Source organism: Papio anubis, chromosome 20, assembly GCF_008728515.1.
Source record: "Papio anubis isolate 15944 chromosome 20, Panubis1.0, whole genome shotgun sequence".
Taxonomy (NCBI): Eukaryota; Metazoa; Chordata; class Mammalia; order Primates; family Cercopithecidae; genus Papio; species Papio anubis.
In genome coordinates this window covers 6,095,495-6,107,144 of record NC_044995.1, presented here as the reverse complement: position 1 = coordinate 6,107,144, position 11,650 = coordinate 6,095,495, and the positions used below count along the sequence as shown (strand labels likewise).

The following is an 11,650-nucleotide window of genomic DNA, read 5'->3' as shown; positions in this document are numbered from 1 at the left end:
GAGGACTGGGAGGTGAGATGGGCGGGCAGGATGTTCAAGTGCTGGAGTGGGGAGGTGTGCATGGGTTTGCTGTGAAGCTTGGATGTCTCCAGAGGGCGCTGGGGAGCCAGGGGAGGGCTGTGAGCAGGGGAAGGCAGGTTGGGCTCTGGGTGTAGAAGGACCCTGGCAGGGAGTGGAGGAGACTGGGCAGAGGAGGGAGACGGGGCAGGAAGAGAAGACAGCGCCTGGCCAGTGAGAACTAGGGTGAGGAGGGTTGGACTCAGATTGACAGTGGTGACGGGGAGGGAGGAGGTTGGGAATGTTTCCCAGCATTTGCGAAGATGGTGAAGCCATCCCGGAGGTGTGAGGAAGTTTGGGTTAGAGGAAAGATTCTGAGTTTAGCGGGACACAGGCCATGTGAGGGCCTCGGGGATGCGGAAATGCAGCTCTGGTCTCAGGATAGAGGCCCTGGCAGGAGATAGCACCTGGAGACTTGGTTCTGAGAGAGCCGTGGGAGGGTTTGGAGCAGAGGAGGAGCAGGGTGAGGTGTATCTGAGGCTGCAGGCAAGACAGAGTGGAAGGGGCCAGGAGGCTGGGGAGGAGGAAGCCTGTTCTGAAGCTGTGGCCATCAGAGGTGGGGCTCTCAGAAAGGTCACCTCACCTTCCTCCAGGAAGTCTTCCTGGCTTTGTCCCACAAACTTGCTACCACATTTTTAGCTGGGAATGTTTTCTCCATCTGCCCCCTGGGGATGGGGAGTGCAGGGATCAGGCTGGGCCTCCCTGCAGATGGGACCAGCTGATGAAGAGAGTGGGGTGGGGTGGGCAGCTCAGCCACCACATCGGGGTTGGGGATCCTGGCCCCTCCCGCTGGGTCTGGCTCCCTTCCCCTCCCAGGAAGCTAAGCTACCAGTCCTGTTGGACTCGTCTGACCCAGGAGGGATGGGTGCAGTCCTGGGTCTCTCTCCAGTGTCCTTTCAGTGAGGCCAGCACCATGGACACCCCACAGGCTCTGCCACTCTTCCTACTCCTGGGTAAGTTCCCTGCTCAGTCCCCTCCCCTCCAGTCCCCCTGAGCAGCCTCCCCCAACGCTTTCCCCTCTTCTCTGCAGCCTCCTTGGTAGGGGTCCTCACCCTCAGAGCCTCTTCTGGACTTCAGCAAACCAACTTCTCCTCTGCCTTCTCTTCGGACTCAAAGAGCTCTTCCCAGGGGCTGGGTGCAGAAGTTCCCGCCATCAAACCTCCCAGCTGGAAATTTCCAGATCAGTCCCTGGATTCAAAAGGCTCTGCTGGAATCTCTGATTCCAGCCGGTTTCCTGAGGCCCTGAGTTCCAACAACATGTCTGGGTCCTTCTGGTCAAATGTTTCTGCTGAGGGCCAACATTTGAGCCCGGTTTCCTCCTCTGAAACCCCTGGTTCTGAAGTATTTCCTGATATTTCAGAACCTCAAGTTCCTGCCAAAGACCCCAAGCCTTCCTTCTCTGTTAAGACCCCAGCTTCAAACATTTCTACTCAAGTCTCCAACACCAAACTCTCTGTTGAGGCCCCAGATTCGAAATTCTCCCCTGATGACATGGATCTTCAACTCTCTGCCCAGAGCCCTGAATCCGAATTTTCTGCAGAGACCCACTCAGCTGCAAGCTTCCCCCAGCAACTGGGGGGCCCACTGGCTGTGCTGGTGGGAACTACCATCCGGCTCCCCCTGGTCCCAGTCCCCAGCCCTGGGCCCCCCACCCCTCTGGTGGTCTGGCGCCGGGGCTCTAAGGTGCTGGCAACTGGAGGCCTGGGGCCAGGGGCACCTCTGATCAGCCTGGACCCTGCTCACCGAGACCGCCTGCGATTTGACCAGGCCCGGGGGGTTCTGGAGCTCGCCTCTGCCCAGCTGGACGATGCAGGGGTCTACACAGCTGAGGTCATCCGGGCAGGGGTCTCCCGGCAGACTCGCGAGTTCACGGTGGGTGTGTATGGTAAGTGCGCCCTGGCGGCCGGAGTGCAGGCGGCAGGGGCTGGTCTGCTCTGCCAGGCTTTGGGCAAGTCACGGTGCTGTGGGGTCCCTGGATGGCAGAAGAGGGCTTCTGGGTTAAGGAAGGGAGGAAAAGAGCTAGAGGTCAAGGCAGGGGTGTTTGAGCAACGTTGGACTTGGGATGGAGACTCCGGGGGGCCTGGACTCCCAGGTCTGAGGGAGGAGGAGGAGGCTGGGAGCCTCTTCTGTCGAACTCCTGGGTCCCGGAGAGGAGGGGTCTGGGGGCTCAAACTCATGGGTTTATGAGAGGAGAGGGGTGCGGGCCGGGACTTCAGGGGCTTAGAGGGAGCAGCGGCTGGGGCTCCCTCTAAGGGGACCAAAGATGGGTTCCAGGACTGTGTCCTGAGCCCGTTCTCCCTCTCCCAGAGCCCCTACCCCAGCTGTCGGTTCAGCCCAAGGCTCCAGAGACAGAGGAGGGGGCGGCCGAGCTCCGGCTGCGCTGCCTGGGGTGGGGACCCGGTCGCGGGGAGCTGAGCTGGAGCAGGGACGGACGCGCCCTGGAGGCGTCGGAATCCGAGGGAGCCGAGCCGCCCCGGATCCGCTCAGAGGGCGACCAGCTGCTCATCGTGCGCCCTGTGCGCAGCGACCACGCCCGATACACTTGCCGCGTCCGCAGCCCCTTCGGCCGCAGGGAGGCTGCCGCCGACGTCACCGTCTTCTGTGAGTGTGGGGGTACCTCGGGACGGGGACAGGGGGTCCTTGGGGAGAAGGGGGCTGGGGAACCAGTCTCCGGGAGTCCTAGCGGAGTCCCAGGTGACCCTGACACTCGCAGTCCCGACCCCTCCTCCCTCCAGACGGCCCGGACCCGCCGATCATCACGGTCTCCTCGGACCGCGACGCCACGCCTGCCCGCTTTGTCACCGCGGGCAGCAATGTGACCTTGCGCTGCGCTGCCGCCTCGCGGCCGCCCGCCGACATCGCGTGGAGCCTGGCGGACCCGGCCGAGGCCGCGGTGCCCGCGGGGCCGCGCCTCCTGCTGCCCGCGGTCGGGCCGGGCCACGCAGGCACCTACGCCTGCCTGGCAGCGAACCCGCGCACCAGCCGCCGCCGCCGCTCGCTGCTCAACCTCACTGTGGCGGGTGAGAGGCCGGGGCGGGAGTGGGGAAATGCCTGGGAGAGGGGCGGGGCCAGAACAGGGGCGGGACTAGATGAAAGGGCCGGGGCCAGCAAGGAGGCGCAGCATACCGGTGGGTGGGGCAGGGCCAGCGGGAGGGCGGGGTCACCAAGAAGGAGCCAGGATACCTGTGGTGGGCGGGGCCAGCGAGGTGGGGCGGAGATACCTAGGATAAGGGGCGGGGCCAGGGAGGAGGAGCACGATACCGGAGGCGGGCGGGGCCAGCGGGAAAGCTGGATCACCAAGAAGGAGCTGGTATACCCGTGGTGGGGCGGGGCCAGCGCGGAGGGGCTGGGATACCTAGGATAAGAGGAGGAGCCAGAAAGAGGACAAGGGAAGGAGCCAAATGGAGTGGCAGGGCTGACCAGGACTGACGAGCCGGCCCAGCACTGAGAAGGCGGACATTCCGGGGCATGGAACACCCTCAACAAAGTCGACAGCGGAGTTAAATGGCAAAGAGTGGGAGTTAGAAAGGGAAAGAACTAAGTTGCTTGGGCGGGTAAGTGGGATCAGCAAACGGAGAAGGTACCTGGGAAGGGGGTGGAGTCACCAGGGAAAGGGGCGAGGTCATTTGGAAAGCGGGCAGAATTATCTTAGAAAGGGGATGGGGTCCGCAAGGAAGAGCGGAGATATCTGGGAAAAGGGGAGGCTGCTCGGAGGGCAATCCAGGAGGGGGCGAAGTAACCTGGCAGAAGTGGTGGAGCTGGAAAGGAAGGGGATGAGTTACGTTTGGGAAGAGAAATATCATTGTGTGAAGATGCAGTTTTCTTAAGAAAGCTGGGCAGTCATCAGGGCTGCCGGCTACCCACTTAGCGGGGAAGTTGGGAACGGGATCTCAGGAAAAGTGGGGAGTGTGAGCGCCTATGGGGTGGGGCTAGGGAAGAAGAGAGTTACTGCGCAGAGAGGCGGGGCTGGAGAAGAAATGAGAGAGGGACTACGTCTTCATTCTCTGCCTTCTCTCCGCAGACCTGCCCCCCGGGGCCCCACAGTGCTCAGTTGAAGGGGGTCCCGGGGACCGCAGCCTCCGCTTCCACTGCTCGTGGCCCGGCGGGGTCCCTGCCGCCTCCCTGCAGTTCCAGGGTCTCCCCGAAGGCATCCGCGCGGGGCCAGTGTCCTCTGTGCTGCTGGCTGCCGTCCCCGCCCACCCCCGGCTCAGCGGCGTCCCCATCACCTGCCTTGCTCGCCACCTGGTGGCCACGCGTACCTGCATAGTCACGCCGGGTGAGACGGCGCGGGGCTTTTTTGCTGTTTCTCAGGAGGAGGGAGACTTTTTCTTTGGTCCTTCGAAAATTCTGAAGGGGTTTAGGGTACGTCCTTAGTCCAAGAAAGAGGCAGGACTTCACTGTCTTCAAACGAGAAAAGGGACAAAGATTTCCCTATACCTCATGGTGAGGGCGTGCAGGGATGGGGGTATTTTTTGGACACAGGAAGAAGGCCATCACTTTCCCACGTGTTCAGTGAGATAAAGCAGTGATGTTTTAAAGAGTAACGAGGTCGGGTGCAGTAATCGCAGCACTTTGGTAGTTGGGGACGGAAGGATTGCTTGGGCCTAGAAGTTCAAGACCAGCCTGGGCAGTGTGGCAAGACCCAGTCTTACAATTATTATTGCTACATAATAATAATAATTATTATTCTAATAAAGAAGAATGAATAGCTGAGAATAATATGAGTTTCCCAGTACAGGGCCTGCTCCTATGGTATGTGTTCAATAAGTGTTTGATGAGGAAATCAGATAATAAATGAATGAATGAATGAATGAATGAGCGAATGAGTGAGTAAACTGGCAGTTCTTTCCCAGGTGGCCAAAGCGCTGGGGCTTACCACCATCTGATTTAAAGTAGGGCATAGGACCTGTTCTTTGAATCCAAGGTAAGGTCTCGACTTTCTTAACTGGGCTTCTCCCACCTGCAGAGGCCCCCCGAGAGGTGCTGCTGCATCCGCTGGTGGCAGAGACACGGTTGGGGGAGGCAGAGGTGGCACTGGAGGCCTCTGGTTGTCCCCCACCCTCACGGGCATCCTGGGCCCGGGAAGGGCGGCCCCTGGCTCCAGGAGGCGGGAGTCGCCTGCGGCTCAGTCAAGATGGGCGGAAGCTCCACATCGGCAACTTCAGCCTGGATTGGGACCTGGGAAATTACTCCGTGCTGTGCAGTGGGGCGTTGGGAGCTGGCGGTGACCAGATCACTCTCATTGGTGAGCCACATTATTTCAGAAAGCCCGGAAGTCCAGGCCCCCAGCCCCTCCAGCCCTCAGATCCGGAAGTTCAGGCCCCAGACCTCTCCTTCCTCAGACCTAGGATCCAGGCCCCCAGCCCCTCCTCCCTGGAGTCCAGACCCCAGCCCCTCCTCCCTCAGACCCAGGAGTCCAGACCCAGCCCCTTCTGCTTCAGACCCTGGAGTCCAGGCCCCAGCCCCTCCTCCCTCAGACCCAGGAGTCCAGACCCAGCCCCTTCTGCTTCAGACCCTGGAGTCCAGGCCCCAGCCCCTCCTCCCTCAGACCCAGGAGTCCAGGTCACCAGTCCCTCCTCCCTCAGACCCAGGAGTCCAGGCCCCAGCCCCTCCTCCCTCAGACCCAAGGGTCCAGCCCCAGCCCCTCTTCCCTCAGACCCATGAGTCCAGGTCACCAGCCACTTCCACCCTCAGATCCAGGAGTCCAGGCCCCCAGCCCCCTCCTCCCTCAGACCCAGGAGCCCAGTCCCCTAGCCCCCTTCCCTCTCCCCTCTGGCACCCAAGAATCCAGCCTCTCCTACATCCCTCTAGGACCCTCCATATCCTCGTGGAGGCTTCAGAGAGCCAGAGATGCAGCCGTGCTGACTTGGGATGTGGAGCGCGGGGCCCTAATCAGCAGTTTTGAGATCCAGGCATGGCCAGATGGGCCTGATCTGGGCAGGACTTCCACCCACAAGGACTGGGTCTCCCTGCTCATCCTGGGGCCTCAGGAGCGGTCAGCTGTGGTGCCCCTTCCACCTCGGAACCCAGGGATCTGGACCTTTCGGATCCTGCCCATCCTGGGGGGCCAGCCAGGGACTCCATCACAAAGCCGGGTCTACCAGGCCGGTGAGTTGGGGCTGTCCGAGTAGACCTTCTCAGTCTGTTGTGCCAGATCCTCCCTCTCTCCCTGTTTTAGTGTCCTGGGACCTGCCCTAACAAAGTACCATGAACTGCATGGCTTGAAACAACAGGAATTTCTTCTCTCACAGATCTGGAGGTCAGAAGTCTAAAATCAAGGTGTTGAGATGGTCCTACTCCCTCTGGGACCCTGTGTAGAATCCTCCTTTGTCTCTTCCTAGCTCCTGGTGGCGGCTGTTTCATCCTTGGCATTCCTTGGCTTGCAGCTCTGTCACTCCAACCTCTGCCTCTGTGTGTCTCTGTCGTCTTCTTCTTCTTCTTCTTCTTCTTTTTTTTTTTTTTGAGATGGAGTTTCACTCTTGTTGCCCAGGCTGGAGTGCAATGGTATGATCTCAGCTCGCTACAACCTCCACCTCCCGGATTCAAGTGATTCTCCTGCCTCAGCCTCCCGGGTAGCTAGGATTACAGGCATGTGCCACGACGCCCAGCTAATTTTTGTATTATTAGTAGAGATGGGTTTCACCGCATTGGTCAGGCTGGCCTCAAACTCCCGACCTCAGGTGACCCACACACCTTGGCCTCCCAAAGTGCTAGGATTAGAGGCGTGAGCCACGGCACCTGGCTTCTGTCCTCTTCTTTTAAGGACACCAGTTATATTGGATTAGGGTTCACCCTAATGACCTCATATTGACTTGGTTACATCTTCAGAGAACTTATTCCAAAATAAAGTCATACTCACAGGAACAGGGGCTAGGACTTCAATGTATGTTTTTCTTTTGGGGTGGGCACAATTCAGTTGATAACATTCTTCCATTGGAGTGTCTCAGGATTTAGTCCTCACTCCCCAAAGTGATCATGTTCACGCTCATGGCCTTCAATAACATTAATACTCAGATGACTCCCAAATGTCCTATCCTGGACCCTGACTTCTCTCTTAAAAAGGATGCTCCCTACTTAAGATCTTCACTTTTTTTTGGCGGGGTGGGGTGGTGGGACAGAGTAGAGCACAGTGGCATGATCTCAGCTCACTGGAATCTCCACCTTCTGGGTTCAAGTGATTCTCCTACCTCAGCGTCCTGAGTAGCTGGGATTACAGGTGTCTGCCACCATGCCCAGCTAATTTTTTTTGAATTTTTAGTAGAGACAGGGTTTTGCCATGTTGGCCAGGCTGGTCTTGAGCTCCTGACCTCAAGTGATCTGCCTGCCTCAGTCTCCCAAAGTGCTGAGATTACAGCTGTGAGCCACTGAGCCCAGCCAAGATCTTCACTTTGGATGTCCAATTAGCATCCCAAATGTCATATGCCTAAAACAGATCTTTTGATGTTTTCCCTCAAAACTGCATCCCCCAACCCTCCAGTCTTCCCCATACTCATAAATGTCACTACTTATAGGCCGCATCACCCCTGACATCCTAATTGCCAGCAAGTTCGGTCCATTTTCCGTCTAAAATATTTTCCGTCTTCACCCCAAGGCTCTGGTCACACACAGCATCCTTTCTTGCCTGGACTGCAACAGCTGTTTATTTGGTATCTTTATACTCCCTCTTGCTCTCAGATAATGCATTCTCCATGTAGAAGCCAGAGTCATGCAAATCAGATCATGAGGCTGCCCTACATAAAAGCCTTCCATTAATTTCTGCGGGACCCCTTTAGGATCTGGTTCCTGGAAACCTTTTCTATTTCACCCTCCACCTCCAGCTCTCTCCCTCCATATCCTCCATCCACACTGGCCTTCGTTGAACAGAGAAAGCTCTTTCCTAGTTCTGGACCTTTGCATTTTCTGTTCCCTCCTCTTGGAATACCCTTTCCCGGGTTTAGTATGACTGCCTCTGGTCTTTATTCTTCAAGTCTCTGTTCAAATGTTACTTCCTCAGGGACCTAACTCACCACTGTTTCTAAATGTCACATCCCTTCCCATTATTCCTTTTTTGTTTTTTCTTTGTTTTCTTTTTTTGAGACAAGGCCTCACTTTGTTGCCCAGGCTGGAGTACAGTGGCACGATCTGGGCTCACTGCAGCCTCAACCTCCCCAGACTCAGGTGATCTTCTTACCTCAGTCTCCTGAGTAGCTGGGGCTACAGGCCCAGCCACCGCACCTGACTAGTTTTTCTATGTTTTGTAGAGACAGGGTCTCGCCATGTTGGCCAGGCTGGTCTCCAACTCCTGGACTCAAGTGATTGCCCACCTTGACCTCCCAAGGTGTTGGGAATCACAGGTGTGAGCCACCACACCTGACCCTCATTATCTCTATCACGTAACTTTTTCTTTCTCGGGACAATCTGTGATTATGTTATGTGTTGCTCATTTATTTCTGACTTCTCTCCTAGAATTAAGCCCACAAGGGTAGGTATCTTTCCTGTTTGGCCCACCAGCGAATCCTCACTACCTGTCCGAGAGCCAGGCACACCGTAGTAACTGTTAAATGAGTTGAGAGTGCTGGGGTCCCACATTCCTGGGTTCTGGGAGGGGAGGGACAGTGGTGGCTGGACTCCTGGGTCCCAGCACAAAGTTAGGGGGCTTAGGAAACTTGGGTCCAACCTTAGTTCCTGTTTCCCTTCTCTTTCTTCTCTTTGTCTCTTCCAGGCCCCACGTTGAGCCACGGGGCCATCGCCGGCATCGTCCTGGGCTCCCTACTGGGCCTGGCGCTGCTAGCCGTCCTTCTCCTCCTTTGCATCTGCTGCCTGTGCCGCTTTCGTGGTGAGCAAGGGGACTGGGGAAGGGGCAAACATGGCCAAGTGGGAGGGACCCTAGAAAGAAGCCAGTGGAAGACCTGACTGAGCCAATCAGCACCATCATAGGTCATCCATCCTGCCAATCAGCATAAGGCTCCGCCTCTCAGACCAGCTTCCCTTGCTATTGGCTGGGTTGGCATGTTGGGGCAACTAATCAGGTGTTCCTGCTTCTCTTCCTCCTCTCAATCAGGAAAGACTCCTGAGAAAAAGAAGCATCCTTCTACCTTGGTCCCCGTGGCCACCCCCTCAGAAAAGAAGATGCACAGTGTGACCCCAGTGGAGATTTCATGGCCTCTGGACCTCAAAGTCCCGCTGGAGGACCACAGCTCAACTAGGGCCTACCAAGTGAGTGTGGGTGCCCTCTTTTCCTCCTGGAATTGGGGCGGAACTTCTTGTATTATAGTCAGGGAGATGAGAGGGTCTCCATTATCTAACTCCAGTTTTACTTGTTAGTTTACAGTCTGTATAACTTTATCCTTTTTAAAAATGCATCAAAGTTGGACAGAGCTTCCCGCCTAACTTTGATGTATATTAAAATTAGAGTGAAAGAGTGAATTCCAGTTTCTCTTACAAAGGAGGATGAGATAGGATCTTTCTTTTTTTTTGAGACAGAGTCTCACTCTGTTGTCTAGGCTGGAGTGCAGCGGCGCCATCTCGACTCACTGCAGCCTCCGCCTCCTGGGTTCAAGAGATTTTCCTGCCTCAGCCACCTGAGTAGCTGGGATTACAGGCACAAGCCACCATGCCTGACTAATTTTTGTATTTTTAGTAGAGACAGGGTTTCACCATGTTAGGCAGGCTGGTCCCAAACTCCTGACCTCAAGTGATCCGCCCACCTCAGCCTCCCAAAGTCCTGGGATTATAGGCATGAGCCACTATGCCTGGCCCCTCCTTTTTTCTTTTCCATAAAAGTTAGGCAAGACCCATTTTTCTCTATGAAGTGGGGTGGAGTTTCCTCATTTCCCCATAAAAGAGGGGTTGTTGTGACCGGGCGTGGTAGCTCATGCCTGTAATCCCAGCACTTTGGGACATTGAGGAGAAAAAATCGCCTGAGCCCAGGAGTTCGATACCAGCTTGGGCAACATAGGGATACCCCATCTCTACAAAAAATTTTAAAATTAGTCTGGCATAGTGGCATGTGCCTGTAGTCCCAGCTACTAGGGAGGCTGAAGTGGGAGGATTGCTTGGGCCTGGGAGGTTGAGGCTTCAGTGAGCTCTAGCCTGGATGCACTCCAGCCTGCAGTCCAGCCTGGATGACAGAGCGAGACCCGGTTTAAAAAAAAAACAAAACTGGGTTGGGTTGTTGGCTGTCTTCACTCCACCGATAGCCAGACATTTTTTTTTTCCCTTCTCCAAATGGAGGGTTCCCAGATAATCTCTAAAAAGTTCAAGCAAGAGCTGGAAAAAGTTCGGTGGGTGAGTCATGTTACATCCAGGGTACTACTGAGTTCTCCCCGCACCCCACCTCTCTCTTCCAGGCCACAGACCCCAGTCCAGTCGTCTCTGTAGACGAAAGCTCAAAGACTGTTCGGACAGCCACACAGGTGTGATCAGAGCCAGTGGCCTGCCCTGCACAGGGCATTTTGGGCCAGAACTTCCTATTTCACTCCAGCAGCAGGCAGGGCCTGCTATGACTGAGGGTTGGACCCTGAAAGTGGGACTTTTTGTCTCCCTCTCTTGCTGCAGAAGAAGAGTCTTCCCGTATTTGTGCAAGTAAGGGGATGTGACTTCTTGGCTGGGAAACTCCTGCTGATAGAACTGTGTGGTTTGCACAGCCTCCAAGCCTCTGCAGCAGACAAGCAGGGCTTGCTGTGTTGCTCTGAGCTAGAGAGGGAGCCTGGCCATGCTCTCTGAAAAGGTCCCCCTACATTCACTTTGCCACCTGTAGGCCACACCCCATGCAGCTCCCAGCATCTTCATCTTCAGACAGATCAGATCATGTCCCTCTTCTCTTTAAACCCTTCTAGGGCCTGTGCATTTCCCTTCAGATATTATCCACACTCCTCGTCGTGACCTTCAAAAACCTTGTGGTCTGGCCTCTGTTGGCCTCCCTGACCTCCCCTCCCAATTGTTTCTCTGCCCCCTGACTCCAGTATCACAGGCTGTCTCTCAGCCACAATTTATTTTGCCCCTAGAGTTTGCTCTGCTTGTAGCACTTCTTTTTCCCGTATGTCATTCATTTCTCAAGTCTAAGAGTAACAATTGCCATCTTAGACAACCATTCCCCTACCCCTCCCTTAGTCTTGGGTTAAGTCCCAGAATCCTTGAATTTGCCGTTTCTGATACATAAATATGTAATTACTTGTGTGGCCTGAGACTCTCTGTCTAAACTAAGGGCTTTACGAAAGCAGAGACCACATCATTATCTCAGCACTTAACCCAGAGCCTGGCACGCAGCAGGCAATCAATAAATACTTGTTGACTGATCCGATGTTTTGGTGCCGGTGAAGAGCTGGGCTTGCCGCTGCTGTCTTCAGCATAAGTCTTGCTTTTTCAGCTGGGTTTCTAATTGAGAATTTAGAGAGTGCATTGGTGAGGATTCTTTTGACTGCAAGTAACAAAATAAAATGGTGGCAGGAAATATGAAGGTGGCTGGTTTCAGGCTGGCTTAGCAGCTCAGTGATGCCATTGAAACATGGGCCCTTTGCATCCATCTGCTCTGCCACCCTCAGTGGGTTGGCACATTGACACTAAGCATGTTGCCTCATGTAGCAAGATGGTTGCTGCAGCTCCAGTCATCGCG

General features: G+C 55.7%; 1 protein-coding gene across 1 annotated transcript; it reads left to right on the top strand.

Annotated features, from left to right (window-relative positions):
• Positions 1–257: 257 nt before the first annotated feature.
• On the top strand, positions 258–11,494 carry VSIG10L (V-set and immunoglobulin domain containing 10 like). The gene is made up of 10 exons (XM_031659233.1): positions 258–1,010; positions 1,088–1,942; positions 2,365–2,658; positions 2,793–3,077; positions 4,079–4,333; positions 5,024–5,302; positions 5,869–6,165; positions 8,759–8,872; positions 9,098–9,252; positions 10,386–11,494. Exons 1-10 carry the CDS (start codon positions 779–781, stop codon positions 10,455–10,457), a joined length of 2,838 nt encoding a protein of 945 aa, XP_031515093.1. The 5' UTR covers positions 258–778; the 3' UTR covers positions 10,458–11,494.
• The last annotated feature ends 156 nt before the right edge of the window (positions 11,495–11,650 follow it).